Source organism: Corvus hawaiiensis, chromosome 13 (genome assembly GCF_020740725.1).
Source record: "Corvus hawaiiensis isolate bCorHaw1 chromosome 13, bCorHaw1.pri.cur, whole genome shotgun sequence".
NCBI classification, from domain to species: domain Eukaryota; kingdom Metazoa; phylum Chordata; class Aves; order Passeriformes; family Corvidae; genus Corvus; species Corvus hawaiiensis.
Window position 1 is genome coordinate 11,177,716 of NC_063225.1, and position 27,132 is coordinate 11,204,847.

The 27,132-nt window shown below is 43.0% G+C and overlaps 2 protein-coding genes, 1 long non-coding RNA gene and 1 other non-coding gene across 7 annotated transcripts; 1 reads left to right on the forward strand and 3 right to left on the reverse strand.

Moving 5' to 3' along the window:
• The first annotated feature begins 5,284 nt into the window (after nt 1–5,284).
• Nucleotides 5,285–19,712, forward strand: DIS3L (DIS3 like exosome 3'-5' exoribonuclease). 3 transcript variants are annotated; one of them, XM_048317799.1, is made up of 17 exons: nt 5,285–5,497; nt 7,975–8,128; nt 8,855–8,983; nt 9,541–9,676; nt 10,446–10,622; nt 11,535–11,613; nt 12,478–12,657; nt 13,205–13,374; nt 13,699–13,860; nt 14,532–14,779; nt 15,557–15,649; nt 16,185–16,718; nt 17,449–17,603; nt 17,702–17,880; nt 18,220–18,365; nt 18,937–19,111; nt 19,184–19,712. In XM_048317799.1, the coding sequence occupies exons 1-17, from the start codon at nt 5,353–5,355 to the stop codon at nt 19,493–19,495; spliced, it is 3,174 nt and encodes a 1,057-aa protein (XP_048173756.1). In that variant the 5' UTR covers nt 5,285–5,352; the 3' UTR covers nt 19,496–19,712. The 3 variants fall into 3 exon arrangements, with proteins under 3 accessions (XP_048173756.1, XP_048173758.1, XP_048173759.1); XM_048317801.1 differs by lacking the exon at nt 19,184–19,712 and having other exon boundaries at nt 18,220–18,369; nt 18,937–18,962; XM_048317802.1 differs by lacking the exons at nt 5,285–5,497; nt 7,975–8,128; nt 8,855–8,983; ... (2 more) ...; nt 11,535–11,613; nt 13,205–13,374 and having other exon boundaries at nt 12,604–12,657.
• LOC125332662 lies at nt 14,059–18,264 on the reverse strand. Its single transcript, XR_007206575.1, has 3 exons — nt 18,181–18,264; nt 17,608–17,790; nt 14,059–16,739 (listed from the first exon to the last, which is right to left on the reverse strand). It is a non-coding gene; the product is annotated as an uncharacterized LOC125332662 (long non-coding RNA).
• Nucleotides 19,713–20,017: 305 nt separating the features above from the next.
• TIPIN (TIMELESS interacting protein) lies at nt 20,018–26,570 on the reverse strand. 2 transcript variants are annotated; one of them, XM_048317804.1, is made up of 8 exons: nt 26,372–26,570; nt 25,865–26,022; nt 25,347–25,434; nt 25,040–25,115; nt 23,741–23,863; nt 23,122–23,185; nt 21,040–21,237; nt 20,018–20,737 (listed from the first exon to the last, which is right to left on the reverse strand). In XM_048317804.1, the coding sequence occupies exons 2-8, from the start codon at nt 25,995–25,997 to the stop codon at nt 20,595–20,597; spliced, it is 825 nt and encodes a 274-aa protein (XP_048173761.1). In that variant the 5' UTR covers nt 25,998–26,022; nt 26,372–26,570; the 3' UTR covers nt 20,018–20,594. The 2 variants fall into 2 exon arrangements, with proteins under 2 accessions (XP_048173761.1, XP_048173760.1); XM_048317803.1 differs by having other exon boundaries at nt 26,368–26,570.
• Nucleotides 22,133–22,267, reverse strand: LOC125332954. Its single transcript, XR_007206695.1, has one exon. It is a non-coding gene; the product is annotated as a small Cajal body-specific RNA 14 (non-coding RNA).
• Nucleotides 26,571–27,132: the final 562 nt, after the last annotated feature.

Genomic DNA, 27,132 nt, shown 5'->3' on the forward strand with positions numbered 1-27,132 from the left:
TCATCTTTTAGCAAGGGCCAAAGACCTGAGCTTCTTTGACTCCACACTAAACTCAGTGCTCAGTATCACAACAAATTAGTTTTCACCTCATTTGTAAAAGCAACAGACACATAGTGAATGCACTCTCACCTTGCCTCTCTCTAATGAACCACTTTAACCATATCAAGAATGAATTTTGTGTAATGACTGCAATATGATGTCATAAGGAACCATCCAGCATTCGTGATGGAAGCCTTGAGGACAATGACAAAGGCACCCATTAAGAAGACGTTCAGCAGCTGAGTGTCCCAGTAGAGTTGGGCAAACACTGAAATCCATTTCCCTTGGATATTCACTTGAATTTTTAAATGTGTTTCTCTGACTGTTCACATCTCTTTTGTGCTCACTTTCCATGAATAGCAAATGAGCTTTAATAAGGGGAATAATCAAGAAAAACACATTTTAAGCTTGAACATTTGCCAAATGAAAACCTCCAATTGCACAATAAGTGATTAGCACTACATATGTTATTTTATGACTTTTACACTAAATTAAAACTATTCACTGTCGGTCAGTTGTCACACAGAGACATCAAGGAAACCCAAAAATATCACTATATACAGAACTGAGCAGCATAGGCTAAAGTATTACTATATACAATTAGGTATTCCTGAATTACTTGCTGGCTGAGACTTAGTTCTTGACAATAATTATGACAAAAGAATGTATCTTGAAATCTTGTATTTTTTCCTCTGTAGTTTGTTTTTTTTTTTAAGAGTACCTGTTATTTACCCAGCCCTGCCAGGCAGTATGATTTGCCAGAGGATAGAGTAGTTATGGGTATAAAATCTTTGCTCAAGGGCTTTTAGTAAGAAGAATTTAAAGCACCTAAGATGCACAGCTGCAGCCCAGAAATGCAGTGTGATACATCTTCCTTTAGTTTCCTTTTATTCATCATTGAGCTCTCAAGGAAAACCTCTTATATCTCATTTTTAGAGCAAATCACAACTGCAGAGTTCCCCATGAGTCAACCCCATTTAATTTCTGATGATAGGAGCCTAAGAGGGAATTAATCAGCTTCACCCAGAAACTTCTTGTTATTTTGAAAGCAGGGAGAGGTAAAAAGCCACCCTTGCTATTCTGTTTTCTATTTACTGGGGTATATAAATAAATAAACCTTACAGCATGATATTGTGCAGCACTGACCCCAGACTTGAGCAAGATATACCACAAGAAGCACTCCCAATTTGGACGGGGGTGGAAAAGCTGACCTGTTGGGTCTTTCCATCTCTGACCACCATTATCCTTTGAACCCTGCAGGAGCTACTCCAGAGGCCAAGGCACCCCTGAGCATCATTTCAGTGCAAAGGCTCCCACTAAATCAAATGCATTTTGATGACAAAAAGATTGATATGGTAGCCTTCTCCTTTGAACCAAATTGTTTTCATAATTTCTAGCATAACAAATATAAACATGTTTTATGAAAGCAGAAATTCTGGAATACACCAAGTTATTGTCAGCTGCAAATAGCCTAGAGCTCCCTGATGAAATAAAGTGTAACATTCTAATTATGTCAGCATAAAGGAGTTTTTCCTTTAAATAATATTTAGGATCTCTCATCAGTAAATATAGTGAAAATCCTGGGATAAAGTAAATAAAGGCACAGAAAACAAGTGAAACTAAATAGTACACGGCTTTGCATTCCTGTGCTGTAAACTTTTGAACTGCATCCATGGAAGAAAAGGGTGGTGGAAAGAAGATCAAATGCATGCTATAGTAAATATCAGGTATTGTGATAAATTCCTTTTATGCTTCCAATAATTGTAAACATCGTGTAGTTTCATATTCCTGACATGCTTGAAGAAATCTGCAAGTCTTTTTTCTTTTATTATTTTATTATAGAGCTGCATCGCTTTCCAGTTTATTTTGTGGAGAAAATTGTGTCTTTATGCTATAAACAACTCCAAGCAGTTTGTTCACGGAAGCTGAAAGGTGGAATTTCAGCCCATTAGACACGGGCAGGGAAGCAAACGTTCCGATTTCAACCCAAAATCGATTACAGAGCGTCCCACAGCGGGGGTGTCCGGTATTGCAAACGCAAAGGGCTAAGGTGGGCTTGACGAACTGAAATCCACGGTGAAAATTCGGAAGCCCAAAAATGCACGAATACAAAATCATTCTCTTTTCGCTAAAATAACATTAGCATTCTCTTTGTAATGCTGTATAAATGATTTTAAAGGATAAATGAGATAATCATCGGTCAAAGGGCAATCCCAAGCAAAATTACAGAATCTAATTAATATGGGATCTGACAAAAATAATTAAAGGAGGGTGACATAATTAATGCCAGTGGACACTAGATTACATAAACCAGACGTTTTAAAAATAATCTGATATATTTCTTTTTTATGAGTGCAAGGAATGTCACATTAATCCTGAGACCTTCCCAGATGTGGGTGCAATTTTTAAAATACTTGGCTTTTACTGAGCCAGCAATCCAGGAGAAGGAATCTCCAAGAGAAGACAGCATTTATCCAGTTTAGTATGAGTTAGAAGGAGATGTTGAATTGCCAATTGCTCCACAATTGCTTTAAGAATGGAAGAACCACTTCAAAAATATGCTATGAGATAATCAAATCTTGCATCCTCTACCTCAGTGACAGAGTACTTGGAGAAAAAAAAAAATAAAAAGGCCTTTTTCAAGTGGAAAGATACAATTTCTATTGATTCCATGACTCTGTGGATCCTAGATTAATTCTCTGCCTCTTGTTTGTGGCATTTGTCAGATGAGTCAGGCTTGGGAAACTTGAGCCAATTGCTGGTATTCTCCAGTGACCTCAAATTTCTTCCCCCAAACACTTCTATCAAACTTGTATCAAAAGGTAACACACTGAAATTCTGTACTGCATCTCCTGACAGGCTTCTCCAGGCAGGGAGAGCTCCCGAGAGGCTCCCACTTCCCATCCCAGGCAAGCACAAATATGGGATTGAACTTTAAAGACTTCTATTGCCCATGTAAAATAAAAGCTTCTCTAGCACTTGCTGGTGTTATCCATGGGAGCATTGCACAAAGTGAGGAATACTCCATAAAAATAATACTTGTACTGATGTCTTTGTATTCTACCATGATTTTTTTCTTTACAAGTACTTTATGAAGTGAAGCTGTATGCAGGAATGTATGTCCCATAGTTCTGCAGGCAGACTGTACTTCATCTTTATTCTTCAACATTTGGTAAGATCTTCTAATAGTGGTACTCTAACATTTTTGCAAATTTCATTTTAAAACAATTAAACATGCACACATTATCCTGCTAGTTTTGGGTGTGCCTGTACCAACTTCTTGCCCTGTGTAAAGACAATTACCAGATGCATGAAGTACCAGATGATGAAAGTTCATCTCTGATCTCACAGGGACAAACTCAGCTGTCAGATAAAGTGTCAAGAGTTCTCTTTGGCTCTAGTGACTCCAGCTTGGCCTTTTGCAATCATTTGAGTTTTCTTCCAAAAAAAGGAAGGAAGTGGGGAAACTCAGAATGATAAAACTGTTCCAACTACAATGTTAGAAATACATATGCAGCTACTCAACAGTATCAGCAAGGCATGAACTTGGCCCAAAGATCTTCCATTTTCCTCTGTGAAACAGTGAACAAATGAGAGCAGTGATCTCAGCTACTTTTATTTAATTAACCTTCATTTTATTACAGTCACTGAATGTCACTGAGTAAGCACACTGGTCTATGTTCCTCACTGTGTCAGCAATCAGCATCTGCTACATTTCAAACTCAATTAAATGTCTTTTTTTCCCAAATGTTGAGTTTTTCTTACCCTTTCTATCAGCATGGGTTACTTCATCTTTGTTCCCGCAGAACAAGAGCTCCATCATTTTGGTCTCCATTTCCCTTTTCCTCTCACATCCTTCTTACATAATACATCTAATATCATCCTGACTCCCAAACCAAGTCTACCCTTTGGTTGTCTCTCACTAAGTTATAACACCTCCTCCTCCTCAGATGTTTGAGAACTTGGCTTCTGCAAATCAGCTTCTTACAGATGGTGCTTCCATTTACTGGCACAAATTGGTTACTTAGAAGTATTAGTCATTGGAGATACACATTTTATAAAACATGTGAAAAATAAGACACAGAATAAACAGGAACATACAGTGACATACTGCCTCGGCTCTTTTCCAGAGGTTTTTTCCCTCCTAAGGACAAACACTACACAGCTCTCACCATGTATTTACGTTCAAGTGAAGTTATGGTGTAGGCAATTATTATTTGAGAAAGTATGAATGCTTTTTTAAGAGTCAAAACAATAACCCCCAAAATGCCACACATGCAGCATTACAGACACAGAGCAGTGACTCAGACCCAGAGACACTACTTTGGACTCCTGACTAGACTTCATCTGTCAGTGCCTTTATCTTCCCCCCCCGTAAATGTGAAGGGCTATACTGGTGATTACTGTAAAATTAGCTGTCATTAGGGCTTGCCTGCTCTCCTCACGCAGCCTTGCCCTGATCTCTACCTCAACTCCCCGAGTGCTCCGGCGTGCGATCTCACAAAATCAGGGGTGAGGAACGGACCTGGAATTTCTCCTGGAAGGTGCTGTGAAAGACCATGGGGGGTCACACAACTGCATCCCTCACTTTAAGGGAATCTGCCCTCTGTGTTCACCCAACCTCACAAGCGTGGGCTCCCTCGGGGCTCAGCGCCTGCACTGGTCGGGCTCCTCCTCAGCCCTCACCTCACCGACCCCTCAGAGCCCTGTCGATTCCCTCAGCCCGCCCCGGCTCCCTCAGCTCGCTCCCGCCCGTCCCTCAGGGCCGCCCCGGTTCCCTGAGCTCGTTCCCGCTTGTCCCTCAGCTCCAGTTCACTCAGCTCGCTCCCGCCCGGCCCTCAGCCGCCCCGGTTCCCTCAGCCCGCCCCGGTTCCCTCAGCCCGCCCCGGTTCCCTCAGCCCGCCTCGGTGCCCTGAGCTCGTTCCCGCTGCCCCACAGCTCCAGTTCCACCTCCCTCAACTCGCTCCCGCCCGGCCCTCAGCCGCCCCGGTTCCCTCAGCCCGCCCCGGTGCCCTGAGCTCGTTCCCGCTGCCCCTCAGCTCCAGTTCCACCTCCCTCAACTCGCTCCCGCTCGTCCCTCAGCCGCCCCGGTTCCCTCAGCTCGAGGCCCCTTAGCCCGCCCCGGTTCCCTCAGCTCGTCCCCACCCGGTTCCCTCAGCCCGCCCCTCCCGCTCTCTTCCCGCCCCTCGGTTGAGGCCGTTCCCCGCGCGGTGACCCCGCGCCCCGCCCCGCGCAGGCGCCCCGGCAGTCGCGGCCTCGGGGCCGCCGGTCCCCGCCGGTCCCCGCCATTCCCGGCCGGTCCTCGCCGCCCCGATGCTCCGCACGGAGAAGGTTCTGCAGCTGCGGGGGCAGCAGGGCCGCGCCGTGCGGGTGGTGCGGGAGCACTACCTGCGCCCCGACGTGCCGTGCCGCAGCGCCCTGTGCCGCAGCGCCCAGTGCCGCGCCGCATGTGCCCGCGGTGAGGGTCTGGGGGGAGCCGGGGGTGCGCGCTGACAGAGTCGAGATCGCCCGCGGGCCGGGCTGGGGCGGTGGGCAGCGTCCCCCGGGGCCGCGGGTCGCGGGGGGCAGAGCCGGGTGCAGTGATCCCTGAGGAGGGAGTGATCCCTGAGCGGGGGTGATGCCTGAGCGAGGGGTGATCCCTGAGCTGGCGGTGATCCTTGGGCAGGGGGTGACTCCTGGGCTGGGGTGATGCCTGAGTGGGGAGTGATCCCCGGGCTGGGGTGATCCCTGAAGCGGGGGGGATGATCCCCGGGCTGGGGTGTCCGGACGGTGCTGAACAATTCGCCTCTATAGCAATAGTTTTCCTTTAAAGTAAGATCCTCTAGAAATCAACGAGGCGTTAAGAGCGGAAGGAATCGAGGAGCTGATTGTTAGAGGGTTTAACTGTGAACAGTTTACTGGCAGTGATAAAAGGCTAAAGGATTGTTCAATTTTTACACTTCTCCTGTTTTAAAAGATCCTTTAAAATGCATTAATTTCTGAAGGGTGGTGGTTTATAGCATGAATTAAATGCTATACATATCTGTTAAGTATTACAATGGGGCCAAGCTATTATCTTGAAGCTATTGTAATTCTGCATCAGCAGCTATTCCTGTTCAGTAATTAAATGTAATTGCCTATGTTATATCGGGGCATTTCAGACACGGGAAGGCTGCCAGGCTCTGATGTCTGCATTTGTTGTTGTTTTTACATACTGTGGTGCTGTTATGTGCATCATAGATCATCACCTGAGCTTTGATATTTCAGTTGGGGTTGTTGTTGTTGTTCAATACCACAATTTATTTGATGCAGGAAAGTGACTGGCAAATAACAAACATAATATCCAACCTGTTTAAATTGACCAAATGACTTGCTTGCTTAAAAGAAAAGGTTGCGAATTGTAACTCTTTTTTTTTTTTTCCCCTTTGGAACTGTGATTGACATAGATATTTTCACTTTTAATTTAGGTTCCTGTTGCAACAGAGGGCAAAAGGTGTATTACTTAGATTATATTATTATACTGTATTACTGCTATCTAGGAGATCAGGACTAGTGATAGTTACTGCTCCTTAAAATACTGCATTTGGTTATGAATTCCTCAAGGATAACTTAAAGGCACATATCAGAAAAAACCTCTCCTGCTGTGCCTTACTTCCCCTCTTTTGCACTTAAATGTAGATTGTGCTACAGGTGTCTGTCAGAATATGTCCCTATGTAATTATTCAAGGTAACCCAGATGTGAACAAAATATTTGTTTTCCTTCCTGACTCTACACAGTGTGCTCAGCAAATCTATTTCCTGCCCTGTGAGAGACTGCCTGCAAAAATCACATCTGCAGGTGCTTGTAAGGGTGAGCTGTGGCTGCCTAGAAGTCGTTCTCTTCTAGATGTATGGGTTAGGCAAGGATAGCTTCGCATAGGCAGGTCTCATAAATCTTCCAGTGACATTTCACTTTTAATGCTCTTCTGAATTATTAATAAATATTAGCTTTCTTGTATGTGTTCTGCCATCATCCATTATAAGCCTTCAGTGTGAGATGAGGCCAAGTTACTGTGAGCACAGTTGTGCTAGCTGGATTCACTTCTTGTGGTCGCAGCTCAAAGTTTGTCCCATGTCAGCTTCTAGGAAATACATGAAAATAACCTTACTTGTCAATACCTATATACTTTGTTCTATATAATTTGCCTGCACTGTGGTGAGTTCAGCAGTTCAGTATTTATGATAAAGAATAAATAGGTATTAAGAGAAAATACAGTGGAAATCCCCTCCCATCTGAAAGCTATTGGGGAATCTTTGAAATACCAAAAGCAATTAAATTCATTAATTTTGAGGTGCATTTTAAGATGTCGTCTGTGATGTTTTTGCTGTAGTATTTTGATGGCATATTCCTAAGGGAGAGAGTCTCCATAAAGAAAATTAACACCGATGGTTAATAGTTTAAAAACCTCTTCTCTTTGCAGTAGCAGTGGCTTTCTCTACATGTACCCTTACCTGTGCTCTTTTATGTAAAGAGCCTGCTGTAAATGGTGTGTTTGAGCAGAGAGCTGTGGGAGCAGGGTAAAGGAACTGCTCATAATTCTACAGCCTTTGGAAATTCCATGAAAAGATTTTCTGTGCCAGATATATAGCCCCTCTTTTCATATGGAAGCAGAGAAGAAAGAACTGTAACCTTCACTCTTTTAAGTTATAGCTTTTTCATAATGAAAGTGGATTATTTTTCTCTCCTTTGGATAGAATTTGCACTAAATTTTGGCATCAGTGGATGCAAAAGGGTTTTGTCACAGATTTATGGACTGTACCACAGGATTGTACCATAATATCCATAATATTGTTTATCAGGAAAAGAAATATACCCATTTGAGAAGACACAACTCTAATTCTTACATTGGAAAGTATTTTCAAGAAACCAATATTGCAACTGAAAGTTTATCCTTTAAACTCTGAATTATCTTTTAGACGGCAAATTGTTATCAGATGATGTCACACACTACGTTGTCCCCGACTGCAAGGTTGTTCAGGAGTACCTGGAGATTCTGGAATTTCCGGAGCTGAAAGGAATTATTTTCATGCAAACAGCTTGTCAGGCTGTGCAACATCAGAAAGGACGCAGGTACTTACCCCATAAGAACTTATTTTTTATTAAGATTGACGTAAAAATACTGATTTGTAAAATGTATAATTTGTTTCAAGTGTCTTAATGTAGTTTTACAGAAGGGCAAGGACTGGGATCCTTTGTGATCCGTGGACATCAATGCCTGGCATAGTTTTCACTCAATAGGAGAGGTATGAAACCTGTATCATTATTAGCTAATCAAATGGACAGTGACAAGAATTAATGAGACTTTGCAGTAATGATCTATCATGTGCCCACAGCTTGATTATGGACAGGTTTTGGTTTGCTGTATTGGTGCCTGAGCACTTCTCTTTGGGGAGCAATTAATATTGTTGTATGGTGCTTACCTCACCAGACATTAACCTGGGCATTGCCGTAGCATTTCAGAGTAAAATTTGCTCTCAAGGCCATCCTATATTTCTAAAGCACAAATGCCTTTGAAGAAATAGCCCTTGTCTCAAAAGTGACAAACAAATAAGTTCCTGAACACTTAGGATATTTTGTGGGGCTCACTGGAAAACAAGTATGTTTAAAATCAGAAGCATAAAAAACTTGCTTGTGGGTGATGGTTCAGGATTTATCATCAGTGTTGTAATGTAATGAATACATTTCTCTGTGCATGACAGTAATTTTCCTCGAGTTTTTCAGCTGTATTTTCACATGGAGTTAAAACAGCATTATCAAAAGAAAGCACAAGAATATATTTATCTTTTTTCATTCCAGACAGTACAACAAATTACGGAATCTATTGAAGGATCCCCGTCATGACTGTACTGTGTTTGCTAATGAATTCCACCAGCACTGCTACCTGCCAAGGGAGAAGGGAGAATCCATGGAGAAGTGGCAGACCAGGTTTGTTTGAACCTCTGCAGTGCCACACTGCATAGCATCATGACTTTGTATTTAGGAGTATGAGCATGCAGTGGGTACTGAGAGTTCATGCTCTTGTTCTGCTTAGCTTTGCAACAGTTCACAGCCACAGAAAGTCTGCGTTGTGCTTTAATAGTTACAAAAGTATCAACATTGTTTTCTTAGGGAACTAGACAAAGTGTACTAAATTAAATGCCATAATGCTAAGGAAAAAGCTGGATCAGTTTGAAGTTACACCGTAGCACTGGAGTCTCAGCACGGCTTTTTACAAGCTTTGACTCAGAGGAACTTTTTGTTATAGTGTTGCAGCTAGGGCACAAGTGGATATGTCGGGGAGGAAACATTCTATTTTCCTCTCTTCTCATGGTGCTTAAGAATGGCACATAAACGTTTTTGCAGAAAAATGTTCCTGTAGCTCGGTGTATGTCTTTTAAAAGTCTGGGTGTTAAATCAAAATCTTGTTTATACAAAGCCAGCAAAATCTTGCAAGTAACAAATGAGCTGTGCCAGAAATCTTATTTCAAACTTTGCTTTTCTAGGAATATTTACAGTGCAGCAGCCTGGTACTACAATCACTGCCTGGGTCAGATGCCAGTTGTTATGGTAACAGAAGATGAAGATGCTATCAGGCAGTACGGAAATGAAACAGAAGGAGTGTTTGTGATTTCCTTCAAGGTAACACGCCAGAAAAATAAAAGGTTTCCTTTACGTCCCATCAAAATGATGAAGCAAGTGCATTAAAGTATATTGCAAATCATGTCAGAGTTTACATTCAAGAAAGCTGTGATGGTAACTCATGTCTCCATTTATCAAAGCAAGCAAGTATGTCACTTATGAGAATGTTGGAATAACCAGTGGCAGTGAGCAAAGCAGAGAGTTGGAAAGATAAAAAGCAGCTCTGAGGATAGAGGCCATCTTTCTTAGGAGACCTTTTCCTTGTTTTCCTTGTTTTCCTTGTTTTTAAGGAATTTGGCATTTATGAGCAGTGATCAGTTCCCTCAGCCAGCTGTCTAAATCTGGAGTGCAAGCAGTCCATAAGCAGCTGTAGCCTAAATATCCATCAGCAATGTTCTGCCCGTTACTTTGCTTGGACTGCTGAGGATACAGTGAAGCCTGAGAAGATAATTCATTCTTCATTTTGGTGTCCATCTCTGATACCACTTGTATTCAGTGGGATGTGGGGATGGGATGTTTATGTTCAGCTGTGAAAGGATGTTGAATAAAAACAGCACCAAACTGATTTACCTTTACTTCATTTAACAGTGGATTAGGCTGAACCTGGGACAGATCTGTGGGGTTTAGAGCAGACTCATCATAACCATTTGGAAGTGCTATTTGAGTGTAGTGTGAGATAGCTCTTGTCCATTATGGGCTTTCCAAATGCATTATTAAAAGAACAGAGGTCTCTAAATACTTTCCTGTTTATTTGTATTTGTGCATACAGAATTACTTGGATAACTTCTGGCCTGACCTAAAGGCTGCCCATGAACTCTTTGACTCCATAGCCCAAGCTCGGCGTGAGCGGGAGAGCGAAAGCCAAGAGAACCATGGAAAAGAATATCCTGAGCACTTACCTGTGGAAATATTGGAGTCTGGGATCAAATCCGGAAGATACCTGCAGGTATTTTTGTGCAGAGAACGTACACAGAACAATGCAGTCTTGTACTTGGTCCCTTTAGTTGCCTGAATTAGAGTGATTAGAGAAAGAAATACGGCTATGGTGGGAAGAGGGAAAGGAAACAAAAAGCAAGAGGATGGAAGGGATCAGGATTCTTAGGATTCTCAAAATATTTCCCCTACACTTTTTTGTGACACGTGGATTTGTTTTTGTTGTTGTTTGTTTGTTTGCTTTGGGGTTTTTTTTTCCTTGGAGAAGTTAAAATAAGAATTGGCTATTGAGGTTGTGAAATGTGCTATGGATTTTTGTCAGGTTGATATGTGATGTACATGTAAATCGAGAGACCAAGTGTGATTTGAAGCAGTGAGACCTCATTCTTAAATATAAATAGTGCTGCACAAAGGCAGCAGTTCTAACTTCATTTGCACAGACATCTTTCAGTCAATGAAATTAATTTACTGGTTTATGGCTGTTCAGGGCCTTAATATAGATTGTTGGTAGACAAGTGTCCTTCCTTCAAAAATAATTTAAAGAATTAGAGCCAGTAATTTGTTCCTTTCTTGGCAATTCCAGCAGCGAGGCAGGAATAAAATATGAACAGAAAGACGGAGGTTTTTCTTTCTTGTTGGAATAATGCCAGATTCTGTGCTAAAGCAGGCAGCAAAGGTAATCTTACATTGCCTGTGGTTGGAATAAAATGTCGTCTACCGTCTTACAAATAAATTCAGGATTTAAAAGTTCTACATCCTGCATTCCCCCCTATAGAGAGAATAATTGTGTTCAAAATAACCTATGGATCAATAAAAACTAAGTCACGTAAAAAAAAATTGCAAACCCCAAATTTTTATCCTTTAAAGTTGTCCATTTTTAGGGTGACTGTTCCATTCTGTTGATTGGTTTGTTGGTCTCTTTCAGGGTACACTGAATGTCAATAAGCACCGAGCACAGCTGGAAGCTTTTGTTCGGCTTCAGGGGTTTGGCAGCAAAGACACAGGTGAGGAGCCGGTTTTCAGTTATCAATCAAGATGAAGGCCGAGACACTGCAGTGCTTGTGTGGTTTTCATGGGCCAGAAATGAGGCTGAAAATTAACCAGAGGGTGGAACTTGGGAGGAAAACTGCTTCCTCTTTCTTAGCACCTTTGGCCATATTTTGGCCTCTTGTCCTGTTTCCCTGCATCTCTGAAGCGAAATGTGAAATGCTGATGCAAATTGTTGTCCCTGTGCTTTGCTCCAACCTCAGGTGACCACTCCTTTGACTGCAATAAGAGTTTGCATAGATGTTGGCAGGATTAGGAAGCTGGTCTTCGTGAACATAATTGGAAAATTGCCTTTTGGATCAAGCTGATCCAGGATTATCTCTCTGGCATGAGTTACTAATCAACACCTTTGAAGGAGCAGTCCATTACCCTTGCACAGACACATTGGCCCAGCTCTCACTAATAACTACTTTCAAATGTTCCTGTGACAGACCCTGCAGTCAAACCAGTGCTCAATATACTCATTATTTTTTAAAAGCTTGTTTTATTCTGAACCCTGCCCAGAATCCTGTGGCAGTGGCTTTCCCAATTTAACTATGCTGTGTGTTTTTAAAGCTGCTGCCTAAGAACAATGAACTGCTCCCAGCCTATGCTGCTTTTTATCCAAAAGTTCACTTATAGAATTCCTTAATAGGTCCTTAAAGAAAAAAAAAAGAGGAAAAGGTTTTCCTTTCCTTGCAATATTAATTACTTACCAGTAGTCCTTTTTGGAAGAAATCATATTGGAAAAGTAATTTTCTGTTATTTCAGCAGAATGCTGCCAAGAATGGAGGGATTTGAATTTTTGTAGCAGATTATAGTTCTGTTTATTTTAAATACAGAACTCCAAAGTGACATCCTTATTTATGGGGCCAAGTCTCGGAATCGTGCAATCCACGGGGATGTGGTGGTGGTTGAGTTGCTCCCTGTGCATGAATGGAAAGGAAGGACTGTTGCCCTCTGTGAAAATGAGACTGAGGACAAAGCACCTGCAGACACCACAGGTGACCCTATGCCCACAGGTAAGGAGAAGCATCCTTTTAATTCCCTGCTGATAAATAACGAAAAAAAAAATTGTTAGGTGAAGAAGTATCCCAGTGTGACATGCCTGGGTACCTTGGGAACTTAGAGTCTTGTTTGAAATTATTACTCTGCAGCTATAGCTGCATCTTAAATTTTTGTTGAGGTCAGAGCTAGAAGTTTTAAGAGGTTAATTCTCTTTTTGTAGGGAAATGATATTTTGTTTTGCTCTTTGCTGTTAAAAGTTTTCTGTATTACTAGAATTGGCCACGTTTCAGCAGCAGTGAGAATAATTTATGTCCTGTATCAATTGAAATCTATACATTGAGTTAGTCTCCATATAAATAAAAGCTCATTAAAATCTGCCTGTGCCAACAATAGTTTATGACACACTTGTATTGTCTGCACACCATATGTTGTTGGCAATTGTGACACAGATTTGGGGACACATCAGTTCATTTTACGAAGCAATGAATCTCCTGTACCTCCCACATATTTGCTTTCTTGGTCCTGTTAAACTCTTTAATGCACAATGTTCCTTATTTAAAGGTAAAGTAGTTGGAATCATCCAAAAGAACTGGAGGGATTATGTGGTCACTTTCCCTTCTAAAGAAGAGAGCCAGTCCCAGGGCAGAAATGCTCAGAAAGTCCTTGTAACACCTTGGGATTACCGAATTCCCAAAATCCGGATCAGCACTCAGCAGGCTGAAGCATTACAGGTAATTTAACTGAAGTGTTTCTCTGTTCTGTGTTCTTACAAAGCTGTGTGGGTGTTATATGCTCTAATGATGTTTTCTTTGACAAAAACATGGTAAAACTATTAAAGTGAAGTCTGTGAGGGTTCAATTTCTGCCTCGAAGGATTGTGTTCAATTCCTGTCAGAACCACTTCAGGTTAAGACGCTTATTTGAGTTCTGAATTTGGCCACGCTTACATACCACTTGCTTTGGGTTTTTTCTGATAAATGAAAGGTCCTGTTAGGGGTATACAAATTGTACTTTTAAGGGGCACAGTGCTGTTCTAACAGAGCTGCCTTGCTGCAGGAGTACAGAGTTGTCGTGCGCATCGATTCCTGGGAGTCAACTTCCCTCTATCCAAACGGACACTTTGTGAGAGTTCTGGGGAGAATTGGAGATCTCGAGGGGGAAATCGCAGCAATTCTGGTGGAGAACAGCATTTCTGCTGCCCCTTTCTCAGAAATCCAGGTTTGTCTTTGTGATCAGATCCAGTCTTTTCTGTTCATTTCCAGGGCCTTGTTTCTCAAAGAGAGGGACCCTTTTACAGCCGAACATCTTTGTTGCCAGTGGGTTTTTGAAAGCCCATTCTGAAAGCTGAAAATTTATTATTATTTTAGTTTATTTTTCTGGAATCTTTTGGATCAGTGGTTCTATTGATACTATGGATTTTCAAGTCAAGAGCGATTTTAATGGAATCCATTTGCTGTGAGGAAAGATTACAAACTCTTAATTCAAATTTGAGCTAGGCTTTTAAGATGTTTCTGTCTTTAGTGTGTGGTTATGCTACTTATCCTAAAGTCCTCCTCCTACTGTATTAAATACTTTGTTTTCAACTGGGAGAGGATCCAGCTTTCTCAGGTAACTATTTTGATTATACCTACAATTAACTGAAAGAAAAAGACTGTAAAAAACCAATATGTAGTGGTTATATTTGCCAGAGCTGCAGTATCACCACAGTAATAACACTGGTTACTAATGCACATAGAATTCTTTTCAATTTTTTCCATACTTTCCATAAAGTAAATGTAATGGACTTGGAAAATTAAACACAAGAAGAATTTGAAAAACTAATTAAATCTAATTAGTTGGTATCTTTTTGTAGAAAATATAAATTTATGTTCAACAATATTTCTGTACAGATGAGTGAAATGCCTGTGAGTTCTCCGAAGAATCCATGGAAAGTGAGTCCAGAGGAGGAAAAAAAACGCCTTGACTTGAGAGATACCCACTTGATATTCAGCATTGACCCCAAGGGCTGCGAGGATGTGGATGATGCTCTCTCTGTCAGGACTCTGCCCAATGGCAATCTCGAGCTGGGGGTGCACATTGCAGATGTGACTCACTTTGTGGCAGCAAATTCCTACACTGATGTTGAGGCCAGAGCAAGGTAAGTTATTTTCTGAAAATTAGAAAATTCATGAAGCTCAGAAGTTTGTGATGCTACCTTTAGGAAACTTTGGAAGGAAAGAAACATGCTTCCACCTTTCATGTCCTACTAAAGACTTGTTAAAGCTAATTAAACTATTATATAACTAATTACATTCTGCTTTTATTTGGACACATTTTCCAGAAAGTTATAGTATAAGGTTATTTTTCCCTCATCACTCCTCTTTGCTTTAGAGTCTAATTTAACATCTGTGACTTGAAGTATTTTTGAAAACCACTCGTTTGTATTCCAAGGGAGATGAACACCCACAAAATGGAATTAAGTCTCACATTAATTTAATTCCAGAGGTATTTGTCAGGCTTATGTTTTAATATTCAATCTTGTCTTTTAATGTCCAAATATTTCATTCCCTTTTTTCTTTTATTGTCGCTATTTGGACTTAAACTGCTGAATCACTTCATGAACTGTATTGTTTGTAGATGCAAAGAAGTATAAACTGTAGGCAGCAGAGATGTTTGATGTACCCATTAAATCACCTCTTCTTCAGTGAGCATATTTTGTCCAGCCCTGGTTCTGCCCTTAATGGCAGCTGAAATACCAAGGAAGGCAAAATTAGGGTTTTACTGTACAAATAGCTATTTAAATAATTTTACTTTGGTATTGCACCTGTGAGTGTTCTGTAGAAATAACCTTTTAAAATCAGACTATGAAGCAATGCTTACACCCCAGACCCAGGAGTCCTGGTGAGAAGAACAGCAACTGTGTTTTGTTCCTCAGGGCTACCACGTATTACTTAGCCGATCGGCGCTATGACATGCTGCCCTCTGTCCTCAGTGCTGACGTGTGCTCCCTCCTCAGCGGAGTGGACAGGTAAGGGTTTGGAATTGTTCTGAGCAGGGAGACTTTTACAAGTCATTTTGCATTATTACTAAATCATCAACTGGAAGAATTGTGTACATTAGAAATTACCTTTCAGTTCTACCACAGGTAGGCTGAATTTTATAGACCAGTTTATATCAATTTACAGGCTCAGTTGGCTGCTGGCATGAGGATATGCAGGGTGCAGAGGTGTTCATTGTGAATGCATCTGACTAATAAAATAAAAATGGATAAAAATAACTATCACAGTGTAGCTCTGCTTTAACACAAAGGAGACCTTATACCTTAGGGGTACTCTGCTTCAGCAGATGAACTGAAAATACTGCTGTGTAGCTGGTCCTCATTTAAGTTGTGATGCATGAGACTGAAAGGCAAGTGCGTTATTTAGTGGTGTTGCTGAGCACTGGTTTCATGAAGAAAAAGATGCTTCCACAACCATAATTAAGTCTATAAAAGAGTTGAATGTGCTTGAAATGGGAGTTTAAGTCTACCAGAACTATGTCAGAACTGTGGTGTTGTCTTTCAGATACGCTGTGAGCGTCTTGTGGGAGCTGGAGAAGGAATCGTACGAGACGCTGAGGGTTCAATACACCAAAACTCTCATCCGCTCTGCCTACAAGCTGGAGTATGAGACAGCACAGGGATTGTTGGATGGAGACACGAGTGTGGTGGGGGATATCCTGGAACTGAAAAGCCTGGATGAAGGAATGAGGCAGAAGAAGCTGGCTGAGCTGGTTTGGGCCATATCCAAGCTCACCGACATAGCACGACACATCCGAGCTAAGCGGGACAGGTGCGGCGCGCTGGAGCTGGAAGGGATCGAGATCCGAGTGCAGCTGGATGACAGACGGAATATCCATGACCTCATTCCCAAGCAGCCGCTGGAAGTGCACGAGACCGTGGCGGAATGCATGATCCTGGCCAACCACTGGGTGGCGAAAAGAATTTCCGAGGATTTTCCCCACCAAGCTCTGCTGCGGCAACACCCTCCACCACGACAGGAATTCTTCACTGAGCTTCGAGAATGTGCCAGTGCCAAAGGCTTCTCAATAGACACACGGTAGCTTTTATTACTAAAGTTCTGTAATTAAAGTTAAGCAGTTAACTACTTGGCCATATTATCATTACAAACAATTCCAGCTCCAAGTATCAATGTTAAGAGACACTGCATAGCAGTTCTTGAAACAAATTTTATCAGAACCTTTCTGATGATGTTCTGACTAGGGGAAGCTGCCTGCATTCTGCTGGCTGTACTGCAAGTGGCAGTGGCTGAATAATTTTAGACATATTCAGATAAAGCATTTGTTCAGTCACTGTGCAGTGGTCAAGCTCTTGCAGTGGCCTTGTTTGCACTGTATTTCCTGGGTAAGAGAGTACTGGTTTAAATTAGGTTAATTCTGTGCAGTGTAGTAATTTTAAATGACTCAAAATAATTCAGAATTACTTGGTCAAGATAACATGAGAAGGCCATGGTGAAAGGCATCAGTAGAGCCTCTGTGACCTGGGTGTCACCTTGTCCCATTTGTGCTGGACACAAAGGTTTTGGACCAGCTCTCTCTTTTGTACTGCATAGGAAGGGGTTTTGCTCCAGTCCCTGGTTCTCCAGGTTGCAGCAGATAACTGGGTGAAAACTGGGTTTTTTCTAAACATTTTCCTAGAGCAGAGCTGTTATTAAACTGCATTGAAAGTTTCAATATCATTGTGCTTGCCATTTTTTTATGAGTAACTATTAACTTCTATGTGGGTTTTATGCTGTTGTTACCTATAAGCCATTATGACCTTCTCGACAGGTCTAACAAAGCTTTGGCTGAGTCTCTGGACAGAGCAAACGACTCCTCGGATCCCATTGTGAACAAACTGCTGCGCTCCATGGCCACCCACGCCATGTCCAACGCCCTATACTTCTCAACTGGTTCTTGTCCCGAGGAGCAGTTTCATCATTATGGTACCTGGTCATTCTTCTGCCTTTGCTGTGATTTCTGGACTCTTGCAGGAGACACATGATGGCTTTGATTGCTAACCTCTCTTCCTTTCTCTTGGCAGGGCTGGCCCTAGAGAAATACACTCACTTCACTTCTCCCATCAGGAGATACGCTGACATTGTTGTGCACAGGCTCTTGATAGCAGCGACCCTGAAGGGAACCACAGGGGATGTTAAGGATAACATAATCAGTAACAAGTATCTTGAGGAGTTGTCCAGACACATTAATAACAGGAATCGGGTAAGGGGGTCCTTGTGGGAGTCTCCATGGTGCCCTAGGGAATGGGATACTAGTCCCAACTGTGCTTTTGGGAACTAAGAGTATCACTTTACTTTTATTTTTATTTGTAGTGCATTGAGGTTTTTTTAAATATCAGTTTTCTTCTGAGAGTGGTTGTAAAAGTGCCTTCATATTTCACTTGTACTTCATGTAAGATTTTCTTTTAGCTGTAATTTTTCTAGGGGACAGGTAAGGGAGTAAATAATGGGAAAAAAAGCAGCTGTGGAAATCAAAGCCAAAGACGCCTGTTGGAATACTTACGTAGGTTTTTGTCTCTCTTTGTGTGCGGGGTGCTCACAGGCAGCGCAGCGTGCTCAGAAGCAGTCCACAGAGCTCTTCCAGTGCATGTACTTCCGAGACAGGAGCGCCGAGAGCGACGAGCGCTGCGTGGCCGACGGGGTCGTCTACTCCATCCGCACCAACGGCGTGCTCGTCTTCGTCCCCCGGTGAGCCTGGCACAGCTGGGAATGGGCTGGGAAATAATACCTAGTGTTACTGGAATGCTGGGAGGGCACAGCCTGGGTATAAACCAGCTCAATGCAGATGTGTCGTCTCCAGCATTCCAGAGGGTTGGCTGTGAGGCTCAAGAGCCAGAAGCTCCCCAGCCAGGAAAGGCTGCCTTAGAGAGAGCCCAGGGCAAACATGCTGCTGCTCTTCAAGTAGCTTTTTTTTAATGGAGAACTTGTCTCCTCACTGTCTGTCCAGAAAAACCTGTAAAGCTGCTCTTTTCCCATCACTGAGCCATTCCAGGCCCCACCCAGCACTAAGATAATGGATCACTGACTATTTCACTTTTGCTTTACTGCTCTCAGAACACTTCAGTCACTGTCTCCACGCTGTTTTCAAATCTGGGTTTCTGTGACACCACCTATCAGCATCCCTGGAGCAGGATTATCAGGCTGCCGTGCCCACCCCTTCCTGTTGCTTTTCTACAATCCCAGCCAGCCTGTGGGTTTCAAAATTAAGACACCTGAAAAGGCTGAAAACGGTTAGAACAGCTTCTCTGCTTTTTTGTAGATATGGAATCAAAGGTGCTGCCTACATGAAAAACAAAGAGGGCTTGGTCATCTCCTGTCAAGGGGCTGGGAACTGCCAGTGGAAGCCTGGGTCCCTCCATCGCTCTCAGCATAAAATCACCTCCACTACAACTACTGGAGACTCAGTGACCTTGAGCCTTTTCGATCACATCACAGTGAGTATCTCATCAGAGAGGAGGAAAAGGAAATAGCACCATCAGAAATATAAACAAAATATTGCTTTCCAGGTGAGAATCCTTGTGCAGACTTCCCGCTGCCACGCTGACACTATCAAGCTGGAAATCATCAGGAACGCACCGCACCACGCTGCGGACACAGAGGCCGCCCAGAAGAGTTTCCATGTGGTGAAATCTGACTTGGTGAAAGAAGTCAGCCAGTCTGCAGAGGAAACCCAGCGTGCCCAAGAGAGAGCCAGGGTGGAAGTGATGGATGAGGAGTCCCAGGAGTTCTGCCAGACCAAGGGGCCCAGCCTGTACCAGCTGCTGGAGGAGATCCGGGAGCTGGCACTGCTGGATGTGACAGAGGACATCACGATGTGAACTGGGACCTGCCACCGGCTGCCTGGGGCTGTCCTGCTCCTGTTCACTGTGCACAAGTGGTTGGGGGATTTTTTAAAAAGCAGTTTATTTAAATATTCAAGTGTTCTTTTACTAAGCTCAATGTCTATTTTAAATAAGAATTATTTTTATCTGATTATGGGTATGGGTAAGTTATGAAAAGATTTTTTACCTGATAAAGCTCGTATTTCAGACTAAAGACACTGGGCTGTGAATTATTTTAAGTATCATTCAAAAAATTACTTTGCTCATGTTGTCCATAAATTAGGTTCTTAAAACCTAAATACCTCCTTCTTCCCTACAAGGATATAAAAAGCAAATTCCTTCATAAAATAACACCTGGTACCCTGAGGGTAGTGGCTTAATTCAGTGTCTAGAAATTCAGTACTTTTTACTATTGGAAGGGGTGATTCCCCTTCATTCCACAAAAGGGAAAAGCTGTTGTGTAAGGAAAAACAAGACTCTAAGAAGAGGATGAAGCAGAGCTTCAAGCAGAGAGCAGGATCAGGTAAGGACAGTCTTGTTCCCTGAGGGGAGGTACTTGTCTGGGGAGAGATGTCTGACCCAAGGGATGGGGAAGTGTGGGAGGCCTGGCCTTGTAAGAGCCTCATACAAGAATTTCAGGTTTGACTTCTGAAATTTAATAGCTTCCATTTTATAAGAAAAATATATAAGTAATGGATAAGCAGTTTAAAAAAAATCCAGTATCCCTGTTAAAAAAACCCCAAACCCACAACTTTAATAGCAACTTAATCCATCAACATCCCAGTTAATTCAGTTTGACATAAATTATAAACTATATTCAAAGTAGGTCCAAAAACTCATAAACATTTCCTAAAAAAACCATTTTGGGAGGTGGAAAAGAAGGCTCAAGTGCAACTGAAGAACTTTGTTCTGTTTGCTGGTGTACGGAACTGCTCCTCTGCAGCTTCCAGGGAAGAGTTCTGTCCTGCAGTGATGCCATGGGAAAGACTTCCCTGAAGCTTCTGGAGTGCCAAGAGCCAGCAACATTTCAGTATAATGACAGTACTTAAAGCAGGAGGGTCTTTTGGTCAAGAAAGGCATTCACAGTGTGGGGAAGTTACTGCTCTTCCCTGGCACATTCCAGTTCTTCATCTGTGGGAGCATCCTTGGCTGCAGGAACCTGAGTGTCTTCAATAAGGTCAGTGGGATCCTGAATAACTGGGCTGTCAAACTCCTCTTCTGAGTAACTACTGGGGAGCTCTATTGAGGAGAGAAAGAAAAACCATAAGCAGACACTTGCTGTGTTTAACTGATGGTTCCATCACCAGAATGCCAGTCTGTGGCAAAGGCAGCTCAAAGGTAACAGGGTGAGCTGCATTTCACCAAGACAAAACTGTCACAGCTTGGCACAACAAGCAGGGGAGCAGTGACGGCTCTGGAGTTTAACTACAGGAAAACTGTTAAAATATGAGAGTTACACATTCCAGCACTTACTAGAAAAGCCATCAGAGCCATGACCCAGCAGCTCAGGCCACTGCCCTCACTGAAACTGGGGTCCTTACCCTGGTGCTGGGACTGGCTGTGGCCCTGCAGCCGCGCCTGCCTCCGCTCCAGGGCCAGCTGCCGGTTCTTCTTCATCCGCTCCTGCTGCTCCTCCGTCAGAGTTGTACCAGGCAGGGAATTCAGTTCTTCTGCATTTCCAGAGCGGGAATGTGCATCTTCAGCAGCTGGATCCAGTCCATTGCTTTCCCCTTCTCCTTCTGGTTAAAAACAAGGGTTGGCAGGGGGAAGAAGAGCAGAATCAACACCTTTAACCCATAGAGATTGACTACATGTCAGTCAAGAGAATATTCTGAAACCATTTCTATGATCTACATTTTGTATTGACAGCTGAAGATCATTGTATAATATAATTTTAATGGGCAATTTTCTGCCTAGGCCCACATCTCCAATATTCAAAGGACACAACAAGTGCTCAGAGCTCACACACACAGAATAATCAATGCCTGAGTGTAAAGAGGCACAGCACACTGAGTTTGCAACAGGAGCTGTGCTTGAAGGGTCAAAAGGGACAGGAACTCCAGGCAATCTTTAGGGCCAGGTAATTTTCCTCCCAACCCTACTAATAAAACACTCTCCTTAAGGAAGTGGCAGGAGTAGCTACAGGAATTCCAACCTTTCAAGGCCAGGCTGGATGGCACCAATGGAAGCTGTCCCTGCCCATGGCAGGGGATGGAACAGGGTGGGTTTTAAGGTCCCTTCCCACCCAAACCCTTCCAGCATTCTGTGAAGCAGAGGTTTGAACACACACACTGAATACTGTTCTGAATTCAGTGTGCTCTATTACAGAGATATTTATTCATCTGCCAGCACTGAAATGTGCAAGGTGGAGGCAGTTCAGTTAGACAAGCTTCACCACCCAGAGAGCAGCAGAGCACTCTCGAAAGAGTGCCCAAGGCCTCTGCACCACTTTAAGCCTGTGAATAGAAAGGTGAGCTGACAAAAGGGTTGGGTTGTTCATACAATGCCCCAGCTTGAATTTTTATTTCACACTTGTGAGATGCCTGCTGTAGCTTTTCCCCTGAAGGCTGGGCAGCTGTAGCAGTGCACTCAGTCACACAGTTCAGGAGCAGCTCAACAACACATTTAAAGCCCAGTGTATGGAACCATCGCACAGAACATCTGATCACTCTACAGACCCTGTCGGCAGGAACCACTCGTGTTGCTGTCCGTGGCTGCTTCTGGCTGCAGTGCAGTTCTCACCAATGCAGCAGCAGTGAAGACAGCCACGTGTCACCAACTGCCCCAAGCTGAGGTCAGATCTTACCACTCATGAACTCATCCACCAAAACACCATTCCCAGGCACTGGCTGAGGTTCACATGAAGACAAACGGGACAAGGGGTAGATAACACTCTCAAGACTATCACACTCACAGTGAAGGTATGAAAACCTGCACAAGGTCCTTAGGAATGACAATGAAATTCCCTCCTTTCTGCTGCTAAAGTTTCTAACTATCACATGAAGCTTCCTCTTTTAATTAAAAAATTGTTTATGTCTAATTTCTATCTGATTGGAAGAGACTCTTGACTTATGTCCTCAGTAAATGCTGGGTTTTGATCCTGGAAGAAGGAATGCTCCCAGCAGCTGTGTGCCAGAACTGACAGACATAACAGTGCCCCCCACATTAGCAGGTACTTTGCCTATGAAGGGCACCACACCCTGACTGCACTGCAACTCCCTGGAGGATGTTTATGATTCCTCCTTCTGTAAGATCCAAGAGTTCTCCAGACTGCACTCATGTGAGAGTGCAACACAAACCTGTGTGCTCAATAACTGCATTTCTGGAGGGTTTTTTGAAGAATATTTCTAACAATGCTGGTTAATACCCATTTTCCATTTCCTTTCAGCAGACCATACAATTTTATTTATTTTCACATACTTATGTGCAAGTATGTGCATACTTATGTACCAGTTCAGTTTTGTCATCATAAGATTCACAGAAGCCTGGTTTTAAAGGAGAGACCTCTCAGCAACTTCTTCTGCATGAGAAAAGCGTATCATGACCATTCACTTCTGGTCAGTGCAAGGGAAGTAAATAACCTTAAGCACTGAAGTACTGAACAAACAGCAGAGAGAGCATACCTTCATTATTTTTGAAGTCTTCATGTAAAATAGGAAGATCAAGTCTAATCCGCTTTAGGCAGGTCTGCAAATGGGAGATTAAAACACTGGTACTTCATCTGTAGCAAGTTTTTATGTTCAACTTTGGGAGTATGGGAAAACCACAGCAATTTCATTTTATGCTGTATTACTCTGAAGAAAATACTCCTTTCATTCAATGTCCATTTGAGACACACACCTTCAATGCTGTGGATCATCTTCCCAGTCCTGCATCTATCACCCAGCCAGGTGAAGCTGAATTCTTTACCAGTCGTCTTTTGCAGGTTCAAACATTAAAAAACAACCAAACAAAACCCCCAAACCCACCCAGTTCCAGCACTCTTAAGCAACTTTCTGTGGTTAAAGATGTCCTGAAAATGCTGAAGCATTCTCCAAAGTATTATTTCAAATACATAAAGGTTGTATCTAAACTTAAATACCAGACAAAGCTCTAAACTGAGAGAAATTAATTTAAATAACATTATACTTCTTAGCAGTATGCACAACCTAAGTCTTCTTTTGCTGCATAATTGATCTCCTAAACGTACCACTTGCACTATTCCAAACAGCATGAAGAGAAACTGACAGAAACAATTCATACCTGAACTTCCTTTTTGTTTCCCAAAGACTCCACTCTGTCAATAAAATCCTCAAACTGCAGTTTTGGGAACAGTCTGTGAGCCCAATGCTCCATATGTTGTATCAGTGTCTTCAGGTCCTCTGCCTAGAGCAAGAAAGACAACACCCAGCTACTAAACCTGACAAAGTCAGGAGACTGCGGAGGTAAACAGGACACTAAATCCTGAAAACATGAAGCATCTGCAGATTGACAGTCTCTGGAAAATGTAAGCAGTATGAATGTGTGGGTAACCTTTCCTTCCTCCTCCCACAACCCAGTGTAAGCATAATCTCAGGCTATGAGAACAGCAGTGATACAAGTTCAGGGGAGTATTTGCATATCCTGTAAAACATCTGCCAGGTCCTGAAGCATTGTCCTTAAACAATCAGGGCTGAACCCAGGCTGAAATAAATCCACAGGGGCACAGCTGGCATTGATTCTTATGTTTAGAATGCAGATACATCAAAATAACCTGATCTAGGAAAGATTTTTGTACCTTTCAGCACTACTGCCCAGTTTCTTTGTGCCTCCAGTGGTAAGGAGAACATTTATACCATGAATGCTCTCCAAAAACCAGAGATGCACAGGTCTCCTTGCAAGTGTGTCAGGAGAATCATGGAACTGTTTGGGTTGGAAAAGTCCTAAGATCACAGAGTCCAAGCACTCCCCCAGCACTGCCAAGGCCATCACTAAACCATGTCCCCAAGTGCCACATCTGCATGTCTTTGAAATCCCCCCAGGGATGATGAGTCCACAGCACAGGCTGCCCAGAGCCAGACAACACTCTTGGTGAAGAAATTCTTCCTAATAACTGATCTAAACCTCCCCTGGCACAACTTGAGGCTGTTTGCTCTTGTCCTATTGCTTGTTACTTGGAAGAAGAAACTGACCCTCACCTGTCTACAACGAACTCTATAATGACATGTAAAGGAAAATAAGCTCTGCAAGTTTAAGCGCCTCCAAAACAATAAGAAAGCTTGTAGTGAAAGTCCTGATTTTTCTTTGCTCAAGTGGCATGTCACTTTTTTTTTTTTTTTGAAACCTTGAAATTCAAAACCCTACTTCTATGGACAATACAAGAGTCACAGATGGGATGTTCTACTTTTAGAGTTGAGGAAAAGAATTTTATGATCAAAGATGGGTTTTCTTAAAGCATTCAAGTTTGTTCAGATACTGCTGGAAAGCTGGCTAACCAGCTTTCTCCCCGTATCAGATGGGCAGCACTCTATCAAATCTACATTAACCTCCCAGGAAACAAAACAAAAGCTCACCAGGTCTTACCTCGTGCCCTTTACCCTTGAACTTCACGTTGTCAAACATGTGTCTCAGGGCTGGGAGCCCTCTTTCTGAAATTAACCTGAGAATAGGAAATGGGCAAAGTTATTTGAAACCCACACTTCTTTCTTTCAACTAACAAGTAAAAAAACCCAAACAAAGAAAAAACGCTCACATTCCTTGAAACAGACTAAAGCTTGGATTCTTTCTGTTGATTATAAAGAACTTAGACCAGTTTTAGAGGTACCTTAATCATTCTCCCACAGCCCTACACCAAACTCATCACACAAAGAAATATTCTGTATAAAGTTACCTTTGGGCATCTAATCTAGGCCTTGGTCTTTTAACTGCTTTCTGTGTGGTCACAGCAGAATCCTTTGTTTGGGACTGCTGGTTTCCATCTGGATCCAGGGGAAAAAATGACATAATTTAAGCATTCAATGCAATTGCCATCACCTAGAATTGCACTGCGTACATTTTAAGTTTCTACTTGTATTTCTGATAAGTGCATTGATAGTGCATCCAATACTCTTATCTCTCCTAGAAGCCAAGTCACAAAGAGTAATAGATCATTGCTGTATAATTACCTCTACCAACATTTTGTCAGAAGAGCTTGAATTTTATAAAGATTCCTTTGTGCACATATTTTCATGGAATCTACAAAAATAAACTTTTCCCACTAGCTGGAAAGCATCGCATGATTAACTATGTAAGTTTACAGTTTGTTTTCTGCCTATTTTTATGCAGTGAACTCAATGCAGTGAAGTTCAACACCAATAATTTCGATTGCACAGCATTCAAATGGGATTTTTAGGGGTCACCGGTGTTCACCTCCATTAGCTTGAGCCCATTCAGCATCGTCTCTTCCCGGAGAGGCAGGAGGTGGAAGAGGTGGGAACGTTTCATCTTCAGTGTTATCATAATCAGGAAGATCAAACAAGTTGTTCTCTAAAGGATCTATCATTGCCACAGAAGCCTTTTTTGCCCTCCTGCAGAAAACAGCAAAAGCATTTAAAGAGAAGCGAGGCTTCCACAGAGGCAGATAAACGTCAATTATAGATAGTATTTTAAGGTTTTTCAGAAAAAGATTTGCCAGCCAGATCATCCTGCAAATTAATCAGCAGATACCATACAGAGGATAACACAACCCACCCTCGCTGAGCCGAATAAAATAAGGGCTAGTCATACTTCAACTCGTCAAAATCACTTGGGTGTGGCAGGAATAAACCAAAATAAAGGGATTTCTGACCACAGCGCTTATCCATGGAGCCGCGTGCTACTCACATCCCTGACCAAAGGCTTCGAGGTGGCAATTCGCCAAATTTACAGCTCACCCACTTCGAAACACCGCCTGGAGGAGGATTCCCCTTTTCCGGCTCCTCAAGTGAAGCTAATTCCAGAGACCTCGTCCGGAGCGGGGCTGGGCTGAGCCGATACCAGCAAGAGCACTCTTTCGAGAGCCCTTTCTCGGGCGGCTCCGAGCGGCTCCGGCCGTGCGGGAGCGCGGGGCGGGCTGAGGGGCCGGAGCCACCCCCGTGCGCGCCAAGTCCCGCGAGAGTCCCGTGTCTCGCGAGCTCCCGGCCGCGGCGGCTCAGGGGTTTTGGCGCCAAAACGCAGTGGGCGGGGCGGGGCGGCTGAGGCGATCCCAGGGCTTGGGCGTGGGACCTGAGAATGGTCTGGGTGGGAAGGGACATGGCAGATTATCTCATTCCCGTTCCAGCCCGCTTGCTGTCGGCAGGGATATCTTCCACTAGACCAGATTGGTCCAAGTTCTGTCCAGCCTGGCCTTAGATACTTCCAGGGAGGGAACAGCTTCATTAGGCAGCCTGTGCCAGGACCTCACCACCCTCACAAGGAGGAATTTCATCCTAACCATCTAAACCTACTGTCAGTTTGAAGCCATTCCCCCTTGTCCTGTCTCTCCAGACCCCTGTAAATAGTCCCTCTCCATCCTTCCTGTAAATTCCCTTCATGTACTGGAAGGCCACAATTAGGTAACCCCAGAGCTTCTCTTCTCCAGGCTGAACAATCACAATTCTCTCAGTCTTTCCCAATAGGCGAGGTGCACCATCCTTCTGATTATTTAGGTCCCTCTGGAC

Coding starts and splice junctions, on each gene's coding strand:
- DIS3L (XM_048317799.1), top strand. CDS start 5,353: ATGCTCCGCACGGAGAAGGTTCTGCAGCTGCGGGGGCAGCAGGGCCGC. Junction 11,614..12,477: donor GTTTGGCAGCAAAGACACAG/GTGAGGAGCCGG, acceptor TTTTAAATACAG/AACTCCAAAGTGACATCCTT. Junction 15,650..16,184: donor CTCCTCAGCGGAGTGGACAG/GTAAGGGTTTGG, acceptor GTTGTCTTTCAG/ATACGCTGTGAGCGTCTTGT.
- TIPIN (XM_048317804.1), bottom strand. CDS start 25,997: ATGATAGATCCTTTAGAGAACAACTTGTTTGATCTTCCTGATTATGAT. Junction 23,186..23,740: donor GAAACAAAAAGGAAGTTCAG/GTATGAATTGTT, acceptor TCCCATTTGCAG/ACCTGCCTAAAGCGGATTAG. Junction 21,238..23,121: donor AGACTTCAAAAATAATGAAG/GTATGCTCTCTC, acceptor GTTTTTAACCAG/AAGGAGAAGGGGAAAGCAAT.